The sequence below is a fragment of the Drosophila elegans genome, unplaced genomic scaffold (genome assembly GCF_018152505.1).
Source record: "Drosophila elegans isolate 14027-0461.03 unplaced genomic scaffold, ASM1815250v1 contig_476, whole genome shotgun sequence".
Taxonomy (NCBI): Eukaryota; Metazoa; Arthropoda; class Insecta; order Diptera; family Drosophilidae; genus Drosophila; species Drosophila elegans.
In genome coordinates, this window is record NW_024545863.1 from 17836551 (window position 1) to 17864351 (window position 27801).

Here is a 27801-nt window from a genome sequence, read left to right on the forward strand (position 1 = left end):
GCAAAATTTTCAAAAGCAGATGCTGCAAATTTTAAGTATAATTTAATTAATATACAAATAACGTTACAACCTTCTGTGTATGAATATAGAATAAATACAAATTTACATAAATAAAATAAATATCGCAGAATGAAACCGCATGTCTAAACACTTATTATTTATATGAAATTTGTATAGTATGGGATAATACAAAAATCTTTAAAGATTTTCTATATTCTTTCGAAGATTTAACAAAATTTTCAAAAGCAGATGCTGCAAATTTTAAGTATAATTTAATTAATATACAAATAACGTTACAACCTTCTGTGTATGAAAATAGAATAAATAAATAATATAATAAACATGATTTTTTTAAATTAAAAGATAAGCTTATATACACCCACAGATCAGATCAAGTGGCTATTATTGGGAAAAGTAAATAATTGCGGGCACAGCACAATCGTATAAATAAACAAGCAAATTGAAAAGGCGATTGTTTATTTTTATTTGTTGGAAGTATTCTAGCATTTGTTTACACAACCCTCAACACAACACCGGATTAATTTAGTTGATAAATTGTTATTGGTTTCAACCCAAGAGAGTGAGAGTAGAAAGCCACGAACACTGCTATGGATCCACAAAATTCTTGCGAATCTCTCTTTTTGTGTTATGCTCCTTAAAAACAGTCTCTTTTTTTCTCTTTTGAACTTTAGTTCCCATTTATTCACTCTGAATTTTTGATCTTAGCTTGCATATGTATGTACATTGATATATATCATCTGTACAAATACTTTAAAACCGCTCCTGTATACATAAACACAATATTTACGTTTGTCCGTCAGTGCTCTTTGATAAAGAGGCAGTTCTCTGATTTCCAGAATATACGCTAAGTACATCGCAATCTGTTGCCAGTACTTCTCTGACAAGCGATTGAATTTCAACAGAGTGCGAAAACATATTGAGATTATCAAAAATGTCTGGGAAATTACCGACCACCTATGTGAAGGGCTTCCACGATGAGGCGAAGGTGCGCCGCATGGAATATCGCAATCTCGGAAAGACCGGCCTGGAAGTCTCGAAAGTCTCTTTCGGCGGCGGCGCCCTCTGCGCCAACTACGGGTGAGAGGGATATTTTTCAATTCAATTTATCTTCTACACAGGAAGAAATAAATATTTTTTTTTCTGAGATTAATTTAACAGTCCAAGATCTAAAACCTTCTAAATCCCTAAATATATCGCTTGTGTGTGTATTGTATTCGGGTTTTTTTTAATCTTTAAAACGTTTTACCTAAAATTTTTTTTAAAATATTGTATTTAAATTTGTTGCTTTTTTATGGATAAGGTAAATTTGATTCCCGTTAAAAAATGTTGTTTATCTTCAGCTTTGAACTTGAGGAGGGTATCAAGACAGTGCATGAGGCTCTGAAATCGGGCATCAATTATATTGATACGGCCCCCTGGTATGGCCAGGGTCGCTCAGAGGAGGTCCTTGGCCAGGCGCTGAAAGACGTGCCCAGGGAATCTTACTACATTGCCACCAAAGTAGCCCGCTACGAACTGGACTATGAGAACATGTTCGACTTCAGCGCCAAGAAGACCCGCGAAAGCGTGGAAAAGAGTCTGAAACTCCTGGGCCTGGACTACGTGGACGTCATCCAAATACACGATATCGAGTTTGCCAAGGATCTGGACATTGTCATCAACGAGACTTTGCCCACGCTGGAGCAGCTGGTCAAGGAGGGCAAGGCCAGGTTCATTGGCGTGTCCGCCTATCCGATTTCGGTGCTTAAAGAGTGCCTAACCCGAGCGGCAGGAAGATTCGATGTAAGTCGATGTATATTAACATATAACTACATAAATAATTCTAAGTTGAAGAGGAACAGTTTCGATATATGCTGCCATTCAAAAAGGTCTTTTATATATATATATATTTTTTTTATACCCTTGCAGAGGGTATTATAATTTCAGTCAGAAGTTTGCAACGCAGTGAAGGAGACATCTCCGACCCTATAAAGTATATATATTCTTGATCAGCATCACTAGGCGAGTCGATCTAGCCATGTCCGTCTGTCCGTCCGTCTGTCCGTCTGTCCGTCCGTTTATATGCAAACTAGTCTCTCAGTTTTAAAGCTATCTGCATGAAACTTTCCCAAAAGTTGTCTTTCTATTGCAGGTAGTATATAAGTCGGAACGAGCCGGATCGGACGACTATAGCATATAGCTCCCATAGGAACAATCGGAAAAATAAAGGAAAAAAATTATAACTTTGCTGTTTTTTAATTTTTTGTTTAGTTCTTCGACATTTAGTAATGGTTAAATATTTCCGATTTACGGTTTAAATTTCATCAAAATCGGACGACTATAGCATATAGCTCCCATAGGAACAATCGGAAAAATAAATGAAAAAAATTATAACTTTTCTGTTTTTTAATGTTTTGTTTAGTTCTTCGACATTTAGTAATGGTTAAATATTTTCGATTTACGGTTTAAATTTCATCAAAGTCGGACGACTATATCATATAGCTCCCATAGGAACAATCGGAGAAATAAATGAAAAAAAATTATAACTTTTCTGTTTTTTAATTTTTTGTTTAGTTCTTCGACATATGGCAATGTTTAATTATTTCAGAATTATGGTTTAAATTTTATCAAAATCGGACGTCTATATCATATAGCTCCCATAGAACTAATAAAAATATATAAAATAACTATCTAATAATTGAGCTGCAAATCATCATAGCTTCACTGTTTTTCAGTATATACTGAAGTAAATCATAATTTAAATGTTTTTAAAAGTATTTAATTCATGCAATAGCTGCAAGGGTGTATGAACTTCGGCTTGCCGAAGTTTGCTTTCTTTCTTGTTTTTGCTTTTTTTTTTTACAAATCCTAAATTGTTTTTTATTGTGTATTCATTTGCAAGGTATATAACAATAATACTGAATTTATGCCATGTTATTATTAATATAGTAATTCTTAGTACAGATATTCAATATTCCGTAATGCTAGCAAACGATTTACAGGCGACATGTGGTTACATTTACTAATAATTTTAAGTCTTTATAAACAAAGGGTACATTTTAGTAAATACCCATTACACATTACCCATTGGCATATCTCCCATTTATTAATATTATACCATGTTATTATTAATATAGTAATTCTTAGTACAGATATTCAATATTCCGTAATGCTAGCAACCGATTTACAGGCGATATATGGTTACATTTAGTAATAATTTGAAGTCTTTATAAACAAAGGGTACATTTTAGTAAATATTACCCATTGGCATATCTCCCATTTATTAAAATTGGTTACACGTTTAACAAAACCGCAGTTAAGGAAAGTTGTACTTGCGTGTTGATTTTCATATTTTTTCTTCCAGACGGTTCTCACCTACGCCAGATACACCCTGACCGATGAAACGCTGCTGGAGTACCTGGACTTCTTCAAGTCCCAGAACCTTGGCGTCATCTGTGCCGCTGCCCATGCCCTTGGACTCCTGACCAACGGCGGACCGCAGCCTTGGCATCCGGCCAGCGACGAGCAGAAGGCCATTGCCCGGAAGGCGTCGGAGTTCTGCAAGGAACGCGGCGTGGAGTTGGGAAAACTGGCCATGTTCTACACGATGAAGGGATTGCCCGGGGTGAGCACCTTTCTCACGGGCATGCAGACGCGGGAGCTGCTGCGTATCAACCTGGGGGCCTTCGAACTGGGCCTCAACGAAAAGGAGCAGGAAGTGCTGCGGTACCTGAAAGAAAAGTGAGTGTGCGACTCGGAAGTTGGCCAAATGCGGCACAGGCACAGCGAAAATTGTGCAACTCGGATACAATGTTACCATTACATCATTTCCACTTCCCTGCGGTTGGGGGTCCACTCCTCGGCTAGTTGTCCATATGTGTGTGTGCATGATCATTGTCAATCTTGGCCATCGGTGCAGTAGGCACCAGACAACCTCTTCTCTGTCCCCCTCCACATCAATTACTGGCCACTGGCCATTGGCCACTTCCCACTGGCCACTTGCCACTGAGCGGAGTCCCCGCGAAACCGACCGAAATCGAGGTTGAACTTGTTGGTCTCTCCACTTCTCCGTTTCGTGATCCACGGGCATTACGAGTATGTGCGGCGATTTTTATCCATTTTTCCCGACTTTATGTGCCGGCCAATTTTCGCGATCCTCTCTATTAAAATATTATGTAAATGTTTCCATTTTCAGCGTTTTGACCAAACCATTCGATTGGGAGGGCATCGAACTGAAGCGATATTGGGCAGCCATAAAGCAGAAGTAATCGAGGAAGATTACTTGCAAAACATAACGATATAAAATAAAGTCTATAAATTGTGTTTGTGCCATTTTTCTTTACTCTGGGTGACCTTTTGAATGGCTTTATTGTGACCTAGAGCGAACTTGAGGTTGTTTGAAAAGGCTAAACCCAATTTATTTTGCAAATGGAAATTGATAACCGTTTAATCAGCAGGTGATAATGGTAGCACATAGATAATAACAATAAGTAATAAACGATAAGTGAAGAGCACTTTAAACAAAAATCACAAAGGGTGACATCAATTATGGGAAAGGTAAGTTACAAAAAAGCGTTAGGTTAAATATAAACCAAATTGATCATATAATTTTAAAGAACTATTAAAGTTTATTTCAAATCGAAATTGTGATGATGTTAAATCAACTAATTGCCACACCAACCAGTTTCTGATAATTAGAGTTTCATCCCAACATAATTTAAATAATACTTAGTTTTCTTAAAATTAAGTAATTATATTCAATACAACATTTTCCAAAATTTAAAAGCTTTTACAGCAAGCAATGAAAATCGCAGTCACACGAAGGCATTAACAACTTAATTATGTTTAGCAGAGTTTCCACGAATCTCTCGAAGTAAATGCATTTTTTGGCCAATATTGAACACGGCCACTTCCACCTTTCGCTGGCATGGCCAAACCGAATCACTAACTAATTACACTTTAATTAACGCAATAAACGAAAAACAAAAGATGTATGCATATAACAACAAAAGGCAGGTGGAAAACTAGCAACAAACCACAAGGCAACTCAAGACGAAAGCAACTGCTGAAATAATTAAATTTGTTGCATGAAGGAGAACCGAATCGAGCCGGAGCCAGAGGCAAAAAACGGGGAAGTTTAATAACATTTTGAATAATGAACGGCAACAAAAAAATCGGTTGAATGCAGCGCTAAAAATGCGAAACGAATGCGCACAGCTGAAATCCACATGCCACACGCGAAAAGCGGAAATGTCTTTGGAGCGATGCCGCATTTTGTTTTCCTTAAACGGCCGGCTTAAGCAAAATATTGATACCCTGGCAAAAGGTATTTTGTAATTGAGCTAATTCTTTTGGAAAGGATATATGTATAGACTAACTAATGCAGCAGTTTAAAACACTATCAAAAGTAAACTTGAGCTGAAATATTTAAACTAGGACTAAACACTTTTCAGTTATTATTTTATTTTATATTTTGGCAATAATAAAAAAAACGTAAGCAAAGCCTTTCTTAGTGGGTATCCAGTATTTCGATCACCTTAGTCTGTCTTTCATTATGGATCTATTTCGGTTTTCCAATTTGCGATGCCAATACATTTTCGCCTTATCAAAAGAGCATGACAATTAAATATTTTGTATGCTCTGCGATTGACCAAATTCTCACTGGCTCTCAGCTGAGCCAACCGATCTCTCTCTCTCTTAAGTTGCCTCTCTTTTTCTCGGCTTTTCTTGCTCTGGCTCAGGAAGCCGGAGCTTTCGAGTCGCGCTTATATGCGCTGCGCAGACGCAGTTGCTTCGTCAGTTTAAATCTTGGCTTGCAGCTGTTGGGACATTCACAAAACTCAAACTCCGCGACAAACCCCATTAGTTTTGTGTTAGATAATACAATAGTGCAACAATATGTCGGGTTTACAGAATGTCATTCTACTTTTGTTCGCCTGCAACATGCTGCTAGCTGTCCACGTGTCGGCCAACAAGCAACAGAAACATCAAAACCAAAACCAAAACCAAGGTAAGTTCGTCGAGGCGGGTCAACAGAAAGCAGACTGTTACTGATTCATCCAGGTTGGGTGGAGAAATTTTCAATGCCAAGTTCTTTTGCTGCGCCATGTTCTAGCCAGACCAAAATAAACAGAAACCGGTTACGGGAGCTCAGCAATGCCGGTGAGATGAGTGAACTTCAACGGTTCGTTGGGCAAAGTGTCTAGAAATTGTATAGGCTCAGGTGGAAGTAACGGTTATTTTTTTAAAGAAAGCTTAAAATCGTTAAAAGTGGCTAGCAAAAGAAATGGAGAGTAATTGTTCTAGAAATCTAAAAGGAAGTTAAAAAACAAATATAAAATAACTTCTGAAATTTATGACACAAAATATTTAATAATATATTGTTTTTAAACATATTAACAAATTAACGCCATTTTAATTGAACAGCAAAGTTGGTACACACAGTTTTTTTACATTGATTAATTTATAATTCGTTTAGTGAATTTAGAGAATAAAATAAAAGGTAAAACAAATCATTGTATATATTCAATAAATTGGTTTTCCAAGCTTATAAATTTTTTACTTGAAAACATACGTTTTTTTTATATAAATAATGAGCTTATAAAGTAAACCAACGCATTTTCAGATAACGAATAATATCAAACATGTAAAACAACTCTCAATTTGGAATTAAAAAAACTATATTATTTAAGTCTGTTGTTTTAAGCCTATAAAAATAATATATTTAGCAACCAACTTAAAAGTAACTATTTTTAAAAATATAAAAAGTAAAGTTAGATAACAACCAGAAAATGTCACCGAAAACATTGCTCGCCCTATTGCAGAAATCTGGGAACAAGACCTTTCGGACACCTTTAAAATCGAGGGCAGCGACCAGGGCATTCAAAAGGTGAACCTGAAGTGCGGGGCCGACTCGATGAACGTGGTGCTGGAGACGGAGAAGCCGTTCACGGGCGTGATGTACACGCGTGGCAGCTTTTATAAGCAGACGGCGCCGTGCTTCATGAAGCCCTCCTCGAGCCAGGGATCCCGCTCCATGGAGATGAACTTCCAGCTGGACCAGTGCCAGACCCTGCGGGATGGAGACCTCTACACGAACATCGTGGTGATCCAGAACGATCCCGAGCTGATCACGCCCGGAGACTCGGCCTTCTCGCTGGAGTGCGACTTCCGGCAGCCGCGCAGCCTGGACGTGGAGGCCAGCATGCAGGCCAGGGACAGGTAAGGTGGCGGCTCTGAGTCCGAATCTCTGATTACGATCTGATCTGCAAATAGAAACCCACAAAAATTGCGCGGAGCACGCGGTGGAGCCCGCCAGCGCCAATAGAAAAGAATTCCAACCACTCTCAGATCTTCCCTCTTCGACTACAACCACCTCCAAAAGCTGTACAAAAGGTACACCAGAGATGAAGCTATTTTTTAAATGCCCCAAAAAACTAACACTTGCCAAATAGCGCAAAACTAACCAGAGATACAATGTAATGGGGACACATTTAGGTTACAATTTGGTGTGGTCAACATAGTAACTCAAACAAAAACAGCAATGTTGAAGGCTTTTAAAATTTTAATGGCTTGTACCATTTTATTTGCACCTTTATCTACCCAAAATTCGAAAATAGTTGTCAAATCAGACCATAATTAACTTTTTAGCAGGACTGTTAGTTCAAGGAACCAACAAATTGAGATTCTCATTTAGTTAAAGACTTCCGTGCAAATTCTTCAAACATATTATTTTGAACGCAGCCGTTTAGCCACAATACAAACCTACATACATTCCACAGAGTGGCCACTGGCTCCAAAATCACACTCACTAGTCCCGATCCCGCGGCACCCACGGAACATCTACACAACTCGGTGGTTAGCAACAGCGACTCGGTCGCATACATACCAAAGTTCAGCCGGCCAAATAGAACCATACACCTGGGCTCCGTCGAGGAGGTGACGCTGCCATCGTCCTCCCAATCCCGAGACGAGCTCTAGGAACACCCACACTGCACGACACGACAACATTGTAATGTAATAGGCAACAAGATACCCAAAAACACAATCACAACACTTGAAAAACACTTCAGATTACAGGTGAGACGGCAGGATATGCTTTTTGTGGCCATTTGTGTTTTTGCTTGCTTGCGTTCGCTTGAAACACCCTTTACGATTTTGTACTATACAAATATTCTTAACTTATTTACAGGAAAATAGCACAGAATGCGACACAAGCGCCAACGCAGACAAATTGATGGCAATTGGGCAACAAATGCACTAACACCACTTCATGTATTTTCATTTAAATGGTTTTTCATATCCTGTGATATTTTTTAAGTTTGAGTTTAATAAAAACTTTGCAAAAACACATTAAAGGTATATTTTTATTTTGTTTTCTTCTTCAAATATTCCACCGTTTAGTCCACTCGCTATATAAATCGAAATAGTTTTAAAGGGTCCGTTTTCTGAACAAAAAAAAACAAGGACAGTGTGAAATACTACAATTCCGAACTAAAGGAAATTATAAATTAAATTATTAAAAAACATTATTTGTAATATATTTTTCGAGACATACAGTTTTTAAGCCAACATTAAATTTGAAAAATCCCGCCTTTTAAAAAACTGTATGAGTGTGTGACCAGCGAAAATTATGACTTAATCCACAATTTAGGATTTTTACCGCAGACCCTTTGGCTTTCTAAGCGGTCACACTATTGGCAATAGAAACATTCAACAAAAGTCCCGTAAAAAAAAAGGTAAAACGCACTAATCGCAAACAAATTGCAAGTTATTTTAATGTGTAAACCTCGAGAAAGCGTAAATTTAGTTACGCGGATATAAGCACCGATGGTATATTGAAGGGCAGTCATATATTCAGCTGGCCGCACTTTTTCCTCTACTTATCAGTGCGCAGTGCGCAGTCACAATTGCGAATTGCACAAAGAACGTCAATATTTGTAAATCGAATTAACGAGTGCTGCACCCAGAAAGGTTCTTTTCTGCCCAGAATGGATCATCGGGTTTTTCTGTCGCTGATCTTTGTGCTCAGCGGCACCTTCAATGTTCTGGTGGTGAAGTAAGTACCGAAAATTACTCTAATAATATGCAAAAACCATCTAAACAAATATGCATTCGCTTGTGTGTGCGTGTGTGTGTGTGTTGCAGGTGGGCGAATCAACAGCAGGTGATTGGCAGCGATGAAAAACTTCACCGCTTCCAGCATCCGGTGGTCTTCACCCTGCTCATGTTCCTGGGCGAATTCCTGTGCTTCCTGGTCTTCAAGCTAATCCGCCTGATCTCCAGCCGGCGTGGAGTAAGTACTGACGAAAGCCGGTTGAAAAGCCGTGTTTTTACAGGAAATCACTTGGGTTTTGAAATGATCCATGAAGATATCCGATGAACTCTCTACGGATTACAACAATTTAAGACACTTTTATAAGTGATTTCTGTGGAGACCCGGATTACCTGTTCAAGTGGTTGTTTTCATGAGCCAAACATTAAATTTATTGGTAGTAGATAGTACAGGAGCGGATCTTGAGTAAAGTTTTAAGGGCAAACATTATAAAATTAATGTAAAGATTTAAGCAAAAATATAAATACTAGAACCATTTTTATTTAAATTATATTTGGACCCTAATTTTATCTTACAATATATTTTGAATATATTATAACACAATTTAAAATTGATATCTATACCTAAAACTCATTAAATGTTCTTATTTTATTTTACAAAATTTTAAACAAAAATATGAGTAGATAGAAGCTTACTAAGTCTTAAAAAATTACTAATTCCACAAAATCCTAAAAAATTTGTCTAATAACTATTTTGAACAGGTGAAACCCATGTTAGATTTCAAGCAACTGAATGGTATTTTTTATATAAACTTGATCTCTCAATCCACAGTCTATTGCCGACCTGGATAACATCCTGACGCAAGACAGCAGCGAATTCAGACCTTTGAGTATGCTCCTGCCCACCGTGCTAGATGTGGTGGCTTCCATTCTGCTCTTCACCGGACTCTATCTGACTTACGCCACCAGCTTTCAGATGATAAGGGGTACGTCAATTAGCTGTCTGAATTGATTATCTGTTCAACGTTGACTCATCTTGAACGCAGGCGCTGCTCTGATCTTTGTGGGCATCTTTAGCACCATGTTCCTGAACCACACGCTCAGCGGTCGCCACTGGCTGGCCATCTTCACCATCTCCTGCGGCCTGCTGGACATCATTAGCCTGGACGTCCAGCGCGTGGGATACGACCAGGTCACGTTGCCGTACACGGACCAAAAATCGATCCTGACCGGCGACTTGCTGATCGTCATAGCCGAGATTCTGCACGGTTTGCAGTATGTGTACGAGGAGAAACAACTCAAGACCTCGAATGTGGCTCCATTGCAAGCCGCCGGTTGGCAGGGGATTTTCGGATTGATCATTACATCGCTGCTGGCCATTTGTATGCACTTCTTGCCCAGTGTGAGCCCCTTCAACGAGAGCTCACGTGCTGTGTTCGACGATTGGAGTGATCTCCTTGCGGGTCTGCAGGGCAATCCCGCCATGATTATGGCCCTAATTGGCTTCACCGTCTCATGTGCCCTGTACAACTTTATTGGCCTGTTCATTGCGATGTACTCGTCCAGCGCCAATCGCCTGCTTGCCGATGGTCTACGCGTGTACTTTATCTGGGTCTTTGTGATTGTCATGGAGTGGGAGTACATCAATTTGGTCACGATCCTGGGCTTCATCATCCTGCAAATGGGCATCATCCTCTACCGGCAGGCCCTCTTTCTGGACTGGTATCGAGCTGCAGTGAGCCGTTGGTATCAGGCCCGATACGTGGACTTAAGTGCGGAGAACACAGCTGCGCCCAACAGTCGACCAGCGGATGTGATCTAAAGGAACTGAAGCAGCAGCAGCAGGAGTGAAAAGAATCCTCACTTGGATTGTGATAAGAGAGATGGGCTGGTAATCAGCCTTGGGCTGATTCTTGAAAATTACTTATCGATTATAAACGTTTAGCATATAAATGCAATTAGCAAATACACACATAAAATGTTACTTCAGCTTGTCTTGGCGTTATTTAAATTGTTTGCATTTGTACAATACTATTCAAAACAAGAATTAGGACTGAATAAGACGAACCCTAGGTTGCAATTATAGAATTTCTACGATTCCAAAATAATAGTCCATGACGTAAATTTTATATTATCTGTCAAATAGAGGGAGCTATAAAAACTTGGTTATGGTCAGGTTTCATAAAATGATTTAAAAAGTGTTAAGTAATGGATTTCCTTAAAAATCGGCTGCGAAATCATTCTACACTGATTTCTTTTGCTCGATGCCCAACATCTTCTCGCCCACGCCCAAAAAGTAGAACATTTGTGCGATTCCAAACAGGGGTGCCACTACCATCATCCGACAGAGACCGCCTTTAAAGAATGCCGGCACACCCTCGCGTTTAAGGGTCTTCCGCACACAGTCCACGATGCCGTTGAACTCCTTCTCGCCATCGGCCTGCAGCCGGGTCTTGATCACGTCCAGCGGTGTGACCAGAAAGGCGGCCGTCATCCCTGCCAGTAGTCCGGCCAGCAGGGACCAGTAGAAGACCGCCTCGCCGGAACCGTCCGACTTGCGAGGCCCTTTATTGTTTATGGTGGCCATCAGCGGAAAGTACACCACCGAGAATGTGATGTCTCGCACCCCGGTGGCACCCACTCCCTTGTACAGGCCCAGGACGCCCCGCTCACGGAGGAGCTGCTTGGTGAGGCCCATGGCCGTCATCTGCTTCACCTCACGTCCCGCTGCCCGGGCGGCAATGGCCACCCGCCCGGCGTCCTGCATCTGAATCTTGAGCAGCTCCATGGGAGTGGTGACCACGATCTGGAACAGACCCGCCAGGCCGCCGGCCAATGCTGCCCGCGGCAGGGAAAGATCCCCCTCAGCGGTGGCCAGTTGATAGCGAAAGTAGTCGTTGGCCGTCAATTTGATGGCCTTTTCGGGGGTGATCAGCAGGATGTTCACCGCGGAGCCTCGGTACATGCCAAAGAACCCCTCGCTGGCGATCGTCTTGCGGAAGCAGTCGGCGCTGTGGAAGGAGGATAATTCACCGTGATGTTGAGACCGCAATCCCCTTCCAAAAGCCACTCACATGCTGGTGTACATGCGCTCGCCATTGGGTCCGATTTGCTGGCTCTGCAGTCGTGTCTTGACCATGTCCAGTGGGTAAACGCATGTCACACCAATAATTCCGGCAATGCCGCCATTTATGATCTTGGGCAAAACACTGCGATGAGGCGGCCATTAGGATTTGGATATGAACATTATTGGTTTCCAGATGCGTAGATTGCTTACTTAAACTGCGCTGGTTTTTTATTTTCTATTCTGTTCACCATATCTAGCCCAAACTTCAATTTTAGTACAATAGTATATATTTCGTTTGTTCATTTTTGACGGTTTTTGCAAAGCATACAATTGCTCTAGTCATGTTCTTGAATCCTACAAAACGTTAAACTTTTGCCTTTTGGCAAAGGAAAATGCATTACTAATACAATTTGAGGCAAATGTTCATGGCTAGCTGCAAGTTTAAATAGAGAGAGAGAGTGTCCAAACACAACAGCTATAAACTATGATATAAAACAAAACATTTACATAATATTAGCGTTGATCTTGTCATATCTTATTGTCATTGGAGCATCAGATGTCTTTTGCTATGGCCTAAATACATGGTTTATATTGATCAATGGGATTGGGGAAAACTTTAACAACTGCATATTATACTTGACTGGCTAGCATACCGCTCGATTACTTTAGCTTACTATAGAGACTTCACGATTACATTCATGGACAGCTTTAACAACATTTAAACACGATATACATACATTCAATATTCAGAGAGTAGACTTAAAATGCTTCGGTCTTGTCAATCCGCCTTGGCGAGTATCTATCCCCCTACTATCCCCCTACTTTTTCTGCACGCCCAGCAGCCCCTCGGCCACGCCCAGATAGTAGACAGTCTGGGCGATTCCGAACAGAGGGGCAATCACAATCATTCGGCACAGACCGCCCTTGAAGAAAGCGGTGGGTCCCTCATGCTTAAGCGTCTTACTGTAACACAATGGACAGTGATTAATTGGAGGATAAGGAGCATTCTACAACATTTCCAGCACTCACGTGATGCAATCGGATATGCCTTTGAACTCCTTCTCGCCATCAGCCTTCTTGATCGCCTGCAAACGCGTTTTGACCACATCGAAGGGATTGACGGCAAGGGCAGCGGTTGAACCTGCCGCCAAACCGGCCAGGAAGGAGCACCTGCAGGGAACAGAATAACATTTCAATTATATTTACAAACATAGAAAATATAATAAAGTAAAGTGTTTGATAATAAGAACTCTAAACACTCCTATATTTAAAACTGTATATCTTACCAGAACACGGCCTCTCCAGAACCGTCATTGCGCCTGGGACCCAGATCATTGAGCGTAGCGAACAGGGGGAAGTAGATGACTGAGAAGGTGACATCCCGCAATCCTGTGGCTCCGATACCCTTGTACAGCCCAAAGATGCCCTTCTCCCGGATCAATTGCGAGGCCAACTGGGTGGCCGACACCTTCTCCACCGTCTTGCCAGCCAATTTGGCCGCCGCCGCCACTCGGCCCGCGTCCTGCATCTGAATCTTGAGCAGCTCCATTGGCGTGGTGACGATGATCTGGAATGCACCGGCCAGTCCGCCGGCAACCATCTGACTGGTTAGCGGAAGTTTGCCATCCTTGGTGGTCAGCTTGTGGCGGAAGTAGTCGTTGGCGGTCAATTTGATGGCCTTTTCGGGGGTGATCAGCAGGATGTTCACGCCAGAGCCGCGGTACATGCCAAAGTATCCTTCGGCCTTGTACGTCTTTCGGAAGCAATCGAACCTGGTATGAGATACGAATAAAAACTATTAAGTAAAATACCTACTTCAAGTTTTTTTAAACCAAGTTTAAACCGTGAGTTTGGCTTACAAATGTAATTAAGATTTATTTTAGATTCATTTAAAAATTACTACCTCTTTAACGTTATATATTTGAAAATCTTTTTCTATTTTGTTTAATTTAATTTGATTTGAAATAACATTGAAAAGAATTATGGAAGTATTATTACGTTTTATTTTCTGACGGGCCAATAAAATAAGGTAAAAACTAAACAAATTCACAAATTTGTTCAGATATTAAAAAAAATTAACATGTACTATTTTTTAATACCTATATACAGATGAATAAAAAATTTATAAGTTACTTCAAATTGTAATATAAACAACTTAGATTGATTAAATAAATTATGGATTTTGTGTATGTTGACTTTAAGATTTCTCAAAACAAAAACCAACAGGCATTATTTTTAATGTTTTTAACAAACGGTTTGTTGCTTTTTGGGTTGCACTTACATGCTGTTGTACATGCGTTCGCCATTGGGTCCGATTTGCTGGTTCTGCAGCCTCGTCTTGACCAAATCCAGTGGGAAGACACATGTTACGCCAATGATGCCCGCGATTCCGCCGTTGATGATCTTGGGCAGCAGTCTGCAATTAAAAAAAAGGGGAAACAGTTAGTCGGTATCTTTTACGCTTGGCTAATTGACAAATATTTGCACTGCGCTAACTTTGCATTCGCCTTGCATATGTAGCAGCAACAACAAAATGTAAACAATTGCCGTATTGGCTTTGAACTTGGCCCACATATTACTTCCCATTCCCATTACCCTTCCTAAGATACCACATTTGGGCTATCAATTGAGGCAAAAGAAAGGTCAAATGGGTTGGATGTTAATAAGCAAGAAATATTTGGTGGCCGGCCAACAGAATACACACTGTATATATATATATATGTACGATTGAATATATCTAGACTTAGCTTGGGTCTATTTTGGGCTTGCATTTTTTAGAACAGAACAAGAAGAATAACAATATGCAAAATGCAATAATATTATGTCATAGTACGTATATCACTATCCCTGTCTCTGGGTTTGTCCCAAATTTATTGAAAACGAATGGGGGGAAAAGTGGGGTGAAGAAATTGTCTGTTGGATGAGGGCAAAACACTTTAAAATGAAATGTGTATAAATGTCTATTCATGTGACGAGTCTTCAACGATGATAAACACAAATACAGTGAGCATCGCCTAACAGAAACGTCATTGACTTCTTGATGACAACTCATTTAAAAATCTGATAACTAATTTTGTAAATTTATTATGTTAAGTAATCATTTAACACTATTTTTTGTATTTGTGTCTTGTTCTACTTTCTGTTGTATTGTTGAATTCTTGGACACCTCCATACCTAAAAAGTTCAATTGGAACTTCGTTGGGAACATGGTTTAATTTTTTTGTACTGAACTGTCCTTTGATCTGTTTCACATTTAAGCGGCAACTACTGTACATTTACAAGCCTCTAAACTTTAGACTATCACTTAAAAACTAACCAGCTTTTTGCATACTGTCGGATGGGATATATATCTTATTAAGCTATCTATTGTAGCTATACAATTTTAATTTGCCGGTGCTGTAAAAACAACCGTGCAAAAAATATTTGTTAAAACAAATACGCTTTGTTTTCCTTTGTGATTACATTACACAGGCTAATTGAAATGTTTATTGGTAACTTACGCGAACTGCTGGTGCTGTGGCTGCTGCAGCGGTGTTTTGTTGGTTTCACTGCCCGACATTCTGCGAAATACACACACTCATTAAATTAAAGATATATATTCTTATATGTATACACAAATATGTGAGGAATTGGTGCAAACTGGTTTGTTTATGTTTTAAAACATAAAAATAAACAGAAAAACTTACATTGTATGTGTAATATTTGGAATTCTCGCTACTGTTACCCCATTAAACAATAAATAATAATGAATGTTAAACAACTGATAATGATATGAATATATGGGTAAACAATATAGCTTGGTGATAAGCGGGGAATCGGAGGATCCGAAGTTTGTTGACATGATGGAGCGGCCCCACGGAGATTAGCAGCATATCAACAGGGTTCCATTAGCCTGCACTGGCAAATAAATAAATATTGATATTGCTTTGTTAGCACCATCACAAAGTGCGAAACGAAAAAGTTGATCGAATTTCGGGGGCTTTAACTATATAATAGTATGCTAAAATGGCAAGGCCGAATAACGGGTTATCCACATTGCGCAGACGATAAGAACCGTCGGAACTTTTTATCTCTTCTCTTTTTTGGGTGAATAACTCAAGCATAAAGATATCAAAGTTCCCCCTTTTGATGGTTAAGTTTAAAACACCACATATGCCATAAAGTGTTATAATCTTTCGACGATAAAAAAGGTATTATTAAACCATTTTAGATTGCGGCACCAAAGGTAAATGGCAGGCCAGTTATTGATTATTGCCCAAATGGACGAGAATTCGGGTCGAGGGGCTCGAAAGTTTATGGCGAGTTTTTCTTGAGCGCCGCGTGTTTGTTTTACCTTTCGGACAGGTGATATGCCCCTTCGATTCTAGATTATCACTATTGGAGGCACACTTATTATCGGAAGCACGGGAGCACTGGAGCAGCAACCACTTGTGCTGAATTTTACGTAATTTGTCGTGTTTACCACCAGAATCGAGCACCTTAATTTATTTAAATTGATTGCCACACTCTCGCGATAGGTATGCGTTCGCATGAATCTCTCTCTCGCTGTCCATTAATTGTTTAAATAAAATCCTCTTACCCAGCCCCCACCAAAAAGCAACCAACCGCCCTCGCGAAATTTAACTCACTTTTCACTAGTTGGTGCAAAGCTCGATTAATTGACTTGGTTACTTTAAACTTAACAGCTGCCCCGGCTAAGCGACTTTTATTTACGTGCAATTAATCTAAATTAAAACTATTTATTGATATTCTCTTCGCGCTTCGCCGTCGATTGGTCGTCTGCAGAGTGACCGTGGCGATACCTTTGAAATATATCGTCAGCAATCAACCTTTGGCCAAACCGAATTGTAGTTGGTCACACTTAAGGGTTGCCCACCATTTGAATTTTATTTGCAATTTTATTTTTGTAAACATAGCATAAAGGATTGAAGTCGAATCAAATATCGGTTTCAGTTCCAGTTACGGCAAAAACCAATATTACCGGCACTGGTATTGTACTGGTTTATATTAAACATCATTATATATATTTTTTCTAACGTTGTAACTTTCAATTAATGCAAGAAATTAAAAAACTCCACCATGCCAAGTATTACTGTATGATTTTAATTAATTTTCTCAGTCTTTAAACGTTTCGCATGATCGAAATGGGCCCTTAAAATTTTTTTTACTCAACTCTTAATATCTTAAAAAAATAAAATAAAGGATTTAAAGACTGATAGATTGTTGCATCGATAGCTTCCGCCCATCTCTAATCCGCAACCGTTGGCGTTTTCCAACACTGCTGGATAAGCACAACAAAAGAATTTTGCAACACCCAGAACTTTTTCACTGCGACTTTTTCCTGCACAAAAAAGTTGAAATTTGGCAATTTACTAGCTTAAACTGAGTGGAAAATGAGTTCGGCTCGTTTCGCGCGTTCCGGACGCGTCCGCATCTGCATTCTGATGAGCATGTTCATCGTGCTCATCATGATGATAGTGATCTACCAAATGTCTCAACACCAATTGGACGAGAGCCGCGCCTTCCAAGAGGGCCTTAGTGTCCAAATGGAATGTGAGTCCAATTTGGGGTTCCATTTCATTTAAGCCCACTAATTGCTATGCTATTGCAGCACTAAATGCCGAGAAAGAGACCGCCGAGAAAAGGATGAGCCTGCTGCGCACGGAGAAGTTGAGTCTGCAGGAGAAGTACGAGGGTCAGCTGGCGGAGGCGATGCAGAAGCAGCAGGAGACCGAGCGTGCCCTTCAGGAGAAGTTCGACGCACAGGTGGAGAAGTACAAGCTGCTGGAGTTGAAGCACTCCGACCTGGAAGCCGAGTGCCTGAAGAGCAAGAAGAAACACATCGAGGACACCAATGCATTCGATCAGAAACTGCAGAAGGTTCTGGCTGATGTGCACAAGGACAAGGCGAGCAAGGAGCACGAGGTGGCTGTTTGGAAGGTAATCTTTATTATTGTCTGCCCTATAACCCTAGAACCTTTTAATTTTACCTGCTTATTCTTCAGGAAAAACTGGACAAACTAAAACGCGATGGGGAGCACAAGATACACGCGCTGGAGGCCACACTCGCTGAATTCAAGACCAACTGCAATTATGTGCCCAAAGTCCAGCCCGCAGAGGCACCGGCCCATGACCACCAGCAGCAACTGAACAAGCCCGCCGAACAGATGCCCACTACACGCCACACCAATCCCGCACAGCTGGCGCACAGCATTGAAAAGCCGCGCAACGAGAAGTCCTTCGATGCCCAAGTGCAAGTGAGTGATGGCCTCTACAGGATCGGCGGCGGGGTAAATCTGCTAGCAACTAACCCAAACCAAAACCAAAACCAAACCAAAGCATCTACTAACTACACAATTAAGAGTAATGGTGACGGAACCCAGGAGCAGCCACAGCAGCTGCCTCTGCTGCCCTTTGCCGTGCGCAACAACCACAGTCTCATACTAAACTCTGTTGAAAACTTTCAGATTGTGCCCAAAACGCTCAGTGAGAAGCAGCAGCAGGAAGAGCCGCAGCTGTCCGGCGGTCCTGTTTCCCCGCTGAGCGCTCCCCGCAAGAGCAGCACACAGGCATCGAAGGGCGTTGCGTCCGCAAAGAATGCTGGCGATGCTCCAAACGCATCCGTGGCCCCGAAGGTTAGCAGCAGTGGCCTGCCACCACTCGCCGTACCGCCGGCCAAGCCGGAGCGCAAACTTCCCGAAAACGTAGCTCCCATCCCCGATAACTTCGAGGACAAGGCGGACGCCAAGGGCGACGCTGGCGATGTGGACACCGCCGCTGAGGAGATGCCGAAGAACGAGAACAACAATCGCTATGCGAACGCCGTCAATGATCTGGAGAGCAACAAGAATCTGGGTGTGGCGCCCAAACCCATCGAGGATTCGGGTGCTCACGAGGTCAAGGACGCTTTGAATGAACCGAGCTTTAATTTGCCCGCAGCAGGCCAGAACTTCTTTGATGGCGAGTTGCCGGCTCCTGGTCCCGGGCCCGTGCCCGATGAGCCGGCTAAGCAGATGGCCGAGGCAGCCGGCGCTGGCGGTGGTGCTGAGGGAGACGACGACGACGATGTGGGCGATGTGGCAGTGAAGCAGCCGCAGCACCTGCTCGACACAGACAATCTAAACAACGAAATCGTGGCCGACCAGGGCAAAGAGTTTGCTGAGGGCATTCACCTGGAAGATGGCATGGATGAAGATCAAGATGGTGAGTAGTTGGAGTTGACCTAATGGAGGTTACCTTCCTAAACGTTGGCTGCAATTTCAGAGGACGATTACTCTAATGGTGCGGCGCGCAAGAAGGGAGGCGAGGTTATAAGAAATTAAGTAAGATAATTTTCTATGAATATTGTGCGGCATGTGTGCAAAGGCTTTGAAAACCCTTTATATTAAAGTCGTGCTCACGCATCCATAGATTTTAGGAAACCGAATTGGTCAAAGATGATACGAAAGTCAGAAAACCAATCAATGGATTTGTATAATACTTGAGGATTATAAATCGAAATCTATCCCCGGGTGAACACGCCCTAAGCTATTTAGTTTGTAAGTTAAGTTCAACGTAATGACTACCATCATTTCGTAAATAGCAAATGAAAAACGAATTAAAACTCGCAGGAAATACAATACTCTTAAATAGAAACGAGATTAGAGGCAGCCAGTTCAAGGCATGAATTGAAATCGATTTCACGATCACAAAATACTGTCGCAATAAGATAGCTATACCTGCTTCCGTTGCTAGATCCACCTCCATATCATACACAAAATTTCGCCCATTTCAAAAATACACTCTGGCGCTTTCCATCTGCGTACAATATTTCCTTGTACTTGGTTTTCTGTGATAAAAATAACTCGCTCACTGCATTTGGGCAATGCTGCCTGTGTTTTTGTCGCTGCCTCAACATTTCGCATTTGCATTTGAATTTGGTCAACTCATTTCGCTAGAGATTAGGTAGCCACATAAGATAGGAATGTACACACCGACACACTCGCCTAGCATTCGAAAACACACACACACAAACTTTATTGGTTAATGATTATAATAAACTTAATTCATAAATGTTAATTTCTCGAATCTGGCTAAATGAAAATTTAAGATGCCATAATTAAATTACGCGGCGAGCCTTAACTAAAACTGTGAATTAAAAGGAAATAACTCAAAATTAAGTATGAATGGATTCGGTGGGTTCACTGCGTGTGCGCCGCTATCCATGGGTGCACCATCACCTGATCCAGCGGCATACGGTGCTGTGGATTGAGGATCAATAGCTTGGAAATTAGGTGAGCGGCTGCCTTGGATATGTGCTCCGGCAACTTGTATTCCACCTTTAGGATTTTCTTGTAGGTCTCGTCGTAGTTCTTCGAGTAGAAGGGGGCGTGGCCCACCAGCAGTTCAAAGCAGAGCACACCCAGGCTCCATAGATCCACGTTTTTGGTATGCGGCTTGCCCTGAACCATCTCAGGCGGCAGGTAGTCCACAGTGCCGCACAGCGTCATGCGCATCGAGTTGGGCTCGTGCACGGACCAGCCGAAATCGGCGATCTTCAGCACGCCTTTGTGGCCAAGCAGAAGGTTTTCCGGCTTGATGTCCCTGTGGATTATGTCCCGCTCGTGCAGATAGAGTAGCGCCGAGCACAGCGCCTGGATGTAGGTAGCCGACTGGCGCTCATCGAACCGCTTCATCGGCTGTGCCTGCAGAGCATTGAACAGGGTCCCTTGGGGCGCGTACTCCAGGATCAGATAGATGCGCGCATCGTCATGGAAGTAGGCGTACAGACGAAGGATGTGCGGGTGTCGCAGGTGCGACTGTATTTCGATCTCCCGGCGCACCTGGTGCTCCACCTTCGACTCTCCTACCTGGCGCTTGAACAGCACCTTTAGGGCCACCACAAACTGCGACTCCTTTTCGCGCGCCAAATAAACATTTCCAAACTTGCCGCGGCCCAGCAGGCGACCTATATCAAAGTTATTCAGCTCCCAGGTCTTCTTGGGCTTTTGAGGCTGGGTTTCTGCAAGAGATCACACATGGAGTTGATCATTGGGAAAGTACACACTTTGGCTATGGTACCCACCAGTCTTGACTTTCTCCTTATCGGTAGTGCTGCCCGAGCTGCTGGCCACCAAAGCACTAGATTCTGTTGAGGATTCCGAGCCTGAAGCAGGGTGTATCTGTTTTGCGACTATTTCGGGCTTCTTGACGGGTGCCACTGGAGCGGGCGCCACAAACTCCGAGGTGACCTTCTTTACTGGTGGCATCTGTGGCTTCTGGAACTTGCTTCCTGCCAAAGGAGCTGCCGAATTGGGGGCTCCTGACCCCAGTTTATTGGGCGGACGCACACCAGCCGTCACACCCCTGAACACAGTACCAGATGATCCAGGAAGGGGCTTGCCGCCTGGAGCCACATTCTCGCTGGTGGGCTGCAAGTCAGCATTATGATGGGAGGATTTTGGGCTGCTTGGGTGGACTCTAAATTCTTCTCAACTCACCTTTTTTGCCAAAAGCAAGTTTTTTTTCTGCAAGTTGTGGAGGGCGGCTGATGTTTCCGGCTTCCTAGCCAGGGCATTTTCCTTGGAACGCAACACATGGTCGGATGGATGGGACATGGCGGCACAAGCACAAAACGTTTAACAGAATTTGGTCAGATACTAAAGGCCAAAAAGTCACTATTGGGTAAAACATTCACGATTCCCGGGTCCTGTGAAATAAAATGCCGTTCGTTTGAATTGTGAAGCGGGTGTGTGCGTCACTGGGTGAATGGCATAAGTGCGATAGTATCGATTAGTGATTAGGCCTCTGCACTTTTCAGTGTTGTAAGGCAGTTTCCAGATGTTATTTATTATCACTTCGTTTTTAAATTATCAGAAAATGTTTGAAATTGAAGGCTGACGATTAAATCTTGTAATAATATAGTTCAAATAAATCATAAGAAATAACAACCAAAAGAGTGATTTTTACATCACATTTTCTTTCGTGGCCTCAAAATGTTTTTCTACTTTTATCATGGCGTTACACAATTTGTAAAAGGTTTTTAAAATTATTTTTGAAAATATTTAAATTAGTTAGAAATCATATTAATAAATTTGATTTGAAACTTTTGATTTTTAAAATGTATATGACATTAAATAACAAGTATATCTACATTTTAAAGGTGAAGAACACAGCTTTAAAAACCCTGTAGTTTACTTGCCTTTTTACCAATAAAAGAACTTAAAAATAACAATCTTTTAAATTTCAAAATATTGCTTAAATTTTAGGTACAAGCGCTACCATTGTGCAAACAGCCGGCACATAAACATATTCAGTGACTGCGACCAGTGACTGCCAGCTGTGACTTAACGCCCATCTCTAATAGCCCGCTGATGTCAACAAATTTTCTTGTTGCTTTGAGTTGGTTTGTTTTATGATGCGAAACCATGGATTCAGCCGAGATTCACATAAATATAAACTCGCAAACGTGTCGTGTGTGCTTGGAGACCCACGAGACCAATTTGTGCCTCCGCGATGAGATCGAGTACAACAACCTGAACTTGGAGCTCTGGCAGCTGCTGGAATCCGTTTCCAAAGTAAAGGTAAGTGGAACTTTAAACACAATTGGCAGAGAAATACTAACCATTTCCTACTTTCACCAGTACTCCTGGACAGATCCGAATCTGCCGATGCAGCTGTGCCAGAGCTGCACCCGGCGGCTGATCAGTGCTTACGAGTTCATCCTGGAGGTGGAGAACGCTCAGCAGACTTTGCAGAATCTGTACCAACAGGCGGATGCAGTTAAGCCGGATGAAAGCCATGTGGAAGTGGTGGACCTTATTGGCCAGGAGGGTGTAATTGGTATGAATGACTTCCTGCCCGTCTCATACGAGGAGCAGCAGCTGGAAGTGGAGGAGGTATTGGGAGACCAGGCCACTCCTGTTGATCTGGAGTCTGAGGTGGGAGAAGAGCCGCTGTATGCCGACGAGGATCAGGAGGAGGAGCTACACCAGTTGCCAGAGGAACCCGGAAATCTGAAAATAACACATGCGCGGCCTTCCCAGCTGGGCAGCCGTCTAACTCACTCCGAGAACTTCATCTACAAGTGCGCTGTCTGTCCGCGAGTCTTTGCCAAAAACGAATCCCTGTCCCGACACTTTTCGCTGGCCCACGGGCTGGCGGCGGGCGTGGCCGCTCTGCAGCTGGCCAACGAGAGCAGCGGCACTGGTCTGCTGACCTGTGAGCACTGTCCGCGGACATTCAAGCGCCAGGACACCCTTCGACGTCATATGCAAGCATTTCATCCCGACGCAGCGGCCTTAGAAACGGCAGAAACGCCAGAAAATTCCGCTCGGAAACGCATTGTCAAGCGGCAGGATTGTCCCTACTGTGGCCTCAGCTTCCCCATGTCCAGCCTCACCATTCACATTCGACGGCACACCGGCGACAATCCCTACAAGTGCGACCAGTGCGAGAAGGCCTTCCCCCGCAGTCAAGATCTCAGCCTGCACTTGCGCCAGCACACTGGCGAGCGTCCCAGTGAGTGCAAGATCTGCTCCAAAAAGTTCATTTCGCAGAACAAACTGGCGCGGCACATGCGCCTGCACACGGGACAAAGGCCGTACTCTTGCAACAACTGCAGCAAGAGCTTTGTGCAATCCAACGACCTGAAGATCCATATGCGCCGGCACACTGGCGAGCGACCGTACCAGTGCGGCGTATGCGGGGACAGTTTCGTCTGCGGTTCGCTCCTCAATATCCACCGTAACCAAAAGGGTCATCAGAAGGCCGCAAACCCGGGCAACGCCGACGAGGGAGCCCTCCCTGCGGATCCCTATGTTAATGCCAGGGTCAACCAGCGACGGGCGGAGGATATTGAGCGCATGCGCTTGCAACGTGATCCTGCGGATCGACTGCAGCAGCCAAACGAGGTGCTGCCCAGCAAGGAGCACCCTGCCACGGCCTACAGGTGCGGTGTCTGTGAGCAGAACTTCAAGAGCGGTGCCCTTCTGACCATCCATCGCAACAAGATGAGCCATTATGAGACCGGAAGGGACTACGGAGATCCATTCGGAGAAAAGCAAAAAAATCTAGTAGCACAATAAGGGACAATAATAAAAGGCACAAACGTAGGTTAAGGTTAAGGTTTAAGTACTGAAACTTTCAGTTTTAACTAAGACTTATTTATTTAAACTTTTCTAAAATATATAATCATTACTTATAAAAAAGTTTGTAATATTTTTAAAAATGGAGAAAGCGAAAAGAAAATTAAACATTTTGTGAATATGTGATTACTAGATACCATCTTAAAGTATCTGGTTCACAGGAAATTTCATATGTTTTCTAAAGAATTCTGACTTTAATATTTAAATTTCTATAGTAAAAACAATATAAACAAATCCAAAAATTACATATCAATACTATTGATTGTTAGTTTTTGAAAATGGTAAGAAAACTAACATTTTATTGACGGTAAGATATATTAATGGAGATTCATTCACGGTACCAATTTTAATTTTCCAAACAATGTCATTTCCTTTTATAACCAAAATTATCAATAAAAGTCGGGATTTTTTTTAAATTTTAAAATAAATAATTTATTTTTCATAGTGCTATAACAATTTTCTTGCTAACTTAAGACTGGGGTTTGTAGTTAATACTATGAGATTTTTGGGAATATTTAATTAAAACATTCTCATCAGTCGTAAAAACTTAAAATTTAACTAGGAATGAACCCATTGATGATCAAAAAGGAATCTCTTTGGCTTTAGTCGACCTCCTCGACTGTGGGTCCCGAGTAGCCGCCAAAACCTCCGGCCTGCTGGCCGCAATTGGCTCCGGGGCCACCAGCTGCTCCTGCTCCCGCAGCCTGTTGGTGCATCTTGGTCATGATGGGGGAGCAGTGGCGGGTGAGCTCCTCGAGCTTGTGGTCGAACTCCTCCTTGTCGGCAGTGGTGTTGCTGTCCAGCCACCGAATAACTTCGCTGCACTTCTCCAGGACGGAGTTCTTGTCGGCCTCATCCAACTTTCCAGATTCGGCCTGCTCCACCGCCTGCTTCACGTTGAAGACGTAGCTCTCCAGGGCATTCCGCGAGGTTATGCGCTGGCGCTGCTTCTCGTCCTCATCCGCGTACTTCTCTGCCTCGCTCACCATGCGGTCAATCTCGGCCTGCGAGAGGCGTCCCTTGTCGTTCTTGATGGTGATGTTCTTGGCCTTGCCCGTGCTCATCTCCTTGGCCGTGACGTTCAGGATTCCATTGGCGTCCATGTCGAAGGTGACCTCTATCTGGGGCACACCCCTCGGAGCTGGTGGTATTCCCGACAGATCGAAGGTGCCCAGTGCATTGTTGTCTTTGGTCATTGCCCGTTCGCCCTCATACACCTGGATGGAGACTCCGGGCTGGTTGTCGGAGTAGGTCGAGAACGTCTTGGTCTGCTTGCACGGGATGCGGCAGTTGCGCTCGATCAGCTTGGTCATCACCCCGCCTGCGGTCTCGATTCCGAGCGACAGGGGAGCGACATCCACGAGCAGCACGTCCTGGATCTTGCCGCTCTGGTCTCCGCTGAGGATCGCGGCCTGGACCGCCGCTCCGTAGGCCACCGCCTCGTCTGGGTTGATGGAGAGGTTGAGGCTCTTGCCGTGGAAGAACTCCTGCAGCAGGCTCTGCACCTTGGGAATGCGCGTGGATCCGCCGACGAGTACGATGTCGTGGATCTGGCCCTTGTCCATCCTGGCGTCGGTGAGGGCCTTCTCCACGGGCTGCAGGGTGTTGCGGAAGAGGTCTGCGCACAGCTCCTCGAACCTGGCGCGGCTCACCTTGGTGTAGAAGTCGTGGCCCTCAAACAAAGCGTCGATCTCGATGGTGGCCTCCGTGCTGGAGGAGAGCGTGCGCTTGGCTCGCTCGGCCGCCGTCCGTAGGCGTCTCAGCGCACGCGGGTTGGAGCGTAGGTCCTTCTTGAATTTGCGCTTGAACTCCTCAGCCAGGTGGGTGACCAGCCGGTTGTCGAAGTCCTCGCCGCCCAGATGTGTGTCTCCGGCTGTGGAGCGCACCTCGAACAGCGATCCCTCGTCGATGGTCAGGATGGAGACGTCAAAGGTGCCGCCACCCAGGTCAAAGATGAGTACGTTGCGCTCCCCCTTGAGGTTCTTGTCCAGTCCGTAGGCCAGTGCCGCCGCCGTGGGCTCGTTGATGATGCGGAGCACGTTCAGGCCGGCGATGTGGCCGGCGTCCTTGGTGGCCTGGCGCTGGGAGTCGTTGAAGTAGGCGGGCACTGTGATCACAGCGTCCGTGATGCTCTCGCCCAGATACGCCTCCGCCGTCTCCTTCATCTTGGTCAGCACCATCGAGCTGATTTCCTCGGGGGCGAACCGCTTGGCCTCGCCCTTGAACTCCACCCCGATCTTGGGCTTTCCTCCGTCGCTGACCACCTTGAAGGGCCAGTGCTTCATGTCCTCCGCGATCTTGGGGTCGTCGTACTTGCGCCCGATGAGGCGCTTGGCGTCGAACACCGTGTTCCTGGGATTCATGGCCACCTGGTTCTTGGCGGGGTCGCCGATGAGGCGCTCCGAGTCTGTGAAGGCCACGTAGGACGGTGTGGTGCGGTTGCCCTGGTCGTTGGCGATGATCTCCACCTTGCCATGTTGGTAGACACCCACGCAGGAGTAGGTGGTGCCCAGATCGATTCCAATAGCTGGCATTGTGTGTGTGTTTGCTTCTTACTTGGTAATCAGTAGTAGGTGAAAGGTAACTAGGTGTCTTCTGCTTGTTCTTGTTTCAGTATTAACTTCTTCAGTAGTTACTTGTATTAAATTCACTTTAAATTTGCAGTTTAGTTTAGCTTTATCAGCCGCGTTTGTTTTGTTTTGCTTAGCTTTTGCTTAGCGATGTTTTCACTTTGCTTGTTTGAATTGAATTGACGCTCAGAGAAGCGAGCGGCCCTATTTATACTCCACAGCTCTCTTCGTGAACATTCGAGACGTGCTCTCTCGAAACGTCGAGAACTGAGCGAGATGGAATGTTGCTGCAGCAGTGAGAGTGAAGGAGATAGGGAGTGCGGCGGCAATTTAAGAGAGGGTGAGCGGCAACTGTTGTTGCGTTCGAAATTTCTCGACTTTTCTCCGCTCCAAATAAATGACCTACGACAAACCAATGTTTTTCTTTTGGGTTCTAGAAAAATCGCTGTTCTGGTTTGTTTATTTACATATTTAAATGGGTAAATAAATTTTTTTAAAAATAGCAACGCTATATTTAGCGGTCGAAGCACGTGAATGAGACAATATGAGTTGACGTTATTTATTTTTGCAGACTTATTATGAAGATTATTAAATAGTTTTGTTTTCAACTTACCTGATTTAATAGATACCTAATAGCACTTAAGGTTACTCAGAACGACAGAGAACACTTACAGATTTATCCGTAGAAAATTAAGATAATAGATAACTATCTAAGCATATGTACATATGTATGTATCTGTATACTATGTTTTGGTTTAGTGATTAGGAAAAAATGATAAGATTTAATGTTTTGATTATGATATCATCAAGAGTGGATACTCCAGTTTATTGAGACCTATAACTATAAATAGCTGTAATGGCCTTTCTTTAGATTTGCACATTATTTTCCATCATATTTCAAGTATTTTATTAGACGATTTCACCTCTATTCTCAGTGTTTTAACAATTTAAAGAATGTGTACTCATTGAATAATGGAAAGGCACA

At 43.2% G+C, this 27801-nt stretch overlaps 8 protein-coding genes across 12 annotated transcripts; 5 read left to right on the forward strand and 3 right to left on the reverse strand.

Annotated features, from left to right (window-relative positions):
- Positions 1-882: 882 nt before the first annotated feature.
- Positions 883-4323, forward strand: LOC108135095 (L-galactose dehydrogenase). The gene is made up of 4 exons (XM_017255668.2): positions 883-1098; positions 1362-1803; positions 3365-3741; positions 4196-4323. Exons 1-4 carry the CDS (start codon positions 953-955, stop codon positions 4266-4268), a joined length of 1038 nt encoding a protein of 345 aa, XP_017111157.1. The 5' UTR covers positions 883-952; the 3' UTR covers positions 4269-4323.
- Positions 4324-5812: 1489 nt separating this feature from the next.
- On the forward strand, positions 5813-8329 carry LOC108135097. Of its 3 annotated transcripts, XR_005977635.1 has the most exons (4): positions 5813-6010; positions 6825-7221; positions 7782-8079; positions 8192-8329. XR_005977635.1 is itself a non-coding variant. In XM_041709303.1 (3 exons), exons 1-3 carry the CDS (start codon positions 5899-5901, stop codon positions 7978-7980), a joined length of 708 nt encoding a protein of 235 aa, XP_041565237.1. In that variant the 5' UTR covers positions 5813-5898; the 3' UTR covers positions 7981-8080. The 3 variants fall into 3 exon arrangements, 2 of the variants coding, with proteins under 2 accessions (XP_041565237.1, XP_017111162.1); XM_041709303.1 differs by lacking the exon at positions 8192-8329 and having other exon boundaries at positions 7782-8080; XM_017255673.2 differs by lacking the exons at positions 7782-8079; positions 8192-8329 and adding an exon at positions 7276-7752.
- Positions 8330-8685: 356 nt separating this feature from the next.
- LOC108135122 (solute carrier family 35 member F6) lies at positions 8686-11038 on the forward strand. The gene is made up of 4 exons (XM_017255724.2): positions 8686-9058; positions 9148-9295; positions 9887-10040; positions 10101-11038. The coding sequence occupies exons 1-4, from the start codon at positions 8991-8993 to the stop codon at positions 10874-10876; spliced, it is 1146 nt and encodes a 381-aa protein (XP_017111213.1). The 5' UTR covers positions 8686-8990; the 3' UTR covers positions 10877-11038.
- Positions 11039-11151: 113 nt separating this feature from the next.
- Positions 11152-16018, reverse strand: LOC108135123. The gene is made up of 8 exons (XM_017255728.2): positions 15808-16018; positions 15622-15681; positions 14403-14537; positions 13408-13893; positions 13151-13291; positions 12944-13084; positions 12129-12263; positions 11152-12065 (listed from the first exon to the last, which is right to left on the reverse strand). Exons 1-8 carry the CDS (start codon positions 15960-15962, stop codon positions 11297-11299), a joined length of 2022 nt encoding a protein of 673 aa, XP_017111217.2. The 5' UTR covers positions 15963-16018; the 3' UTR covers positions 11152-11296.
- Positions 16019-17405: 1387 nt separating this feature from the next.
- LOC108135118 (actin cytoskeleton-regulatory complex protein pan1) lies at positions 17406-20242 on the forward strand. Of its 3 annotated transcripts, none has more exons than XM_017255715.2 (5): positions 17407-17674; positions 17733-18061; positions 18127-18411; positions 18589-19324; positions 19385-20242. In XM_017255715.2, the coding sequence occupies exons 1-5, from the start codon at positions 17515-17517 to the stop codon at positions 19441-19443; spliced, it is 1569 nt and encodes a 522-aa protein (XP_017111204.1). In that variant the 5' UTR covers positions 17407-17514; the 3' UTR covers positions 19444-20242. The 3 variants fall into 3 exon arrangements, with proteins under 3 accessions (XP_017111203.1, XP_017111204.1, XP_017111206.1); XM_017255717.2 differs by having other exon boundaries at positions 17408-17674; positions 18127-18378; XM_017255714.2 differs by having other exon boundaries at positions 17406-17674; positions 18127-19324.
- LOC108135119 (aurora kinase C) lies at positions 20113-21915 on the reverse strand. Its single transcript, XM_017255718.2, has 3 exons — positions 21601-21915; positions 21186-21531; positions 20113-21122 (listed from the first exon to the last, which is right to left on the reverse strand). The coding sequence occupies exons 1-3, from the start codon at positions 21715-21717 to the stop codon at positions 20302-20304; spliced, it is 1284 nt and encodes a 427-aa protein (XP_017111207.1). The 5' UTR covers positions 21718-21915; the 3' UTR covers positions 20113-20301.
- Positions 21916-22432: 517 nt separating this feature from the next.
- LOC108135069 (zinc finger protein 271) lies at positions 22433-24549 on the forward strand. Its single transcript, XM_017255612.2, has 2 exons — positions 22433-22683; positions 22744-24549. Exons 1-2 carry the CDS (start codon positions 22528-22530, stop codon positions 24184-24186), a joined length of 1599 nt encoding a protein of 532 aa, XP_017111101.1. The 5' UTR covers positions 22433-22527; the 3' UTR covers positions 24187-24549.
- A 102-nt stretch (positions 24550-24651) lies between these two features.
- Positions 24652-26997, reverse strand: LOC108135068 (major heat shock 70 kDa protein Ba-like). The gene has a single exon (XM_017255611.2). It carries the CDS (start codon positions 26778-26780, stop codon positions 24849-24851), a length of 1932 nt encoding a protein of 643 aa, XP_017111100.1. The 5' UTR covers positions 26781-26997; the 3' UTR covers positions 24652-24848.
- Positions 26998-27801: the final 804 nt, after the last annotated feature.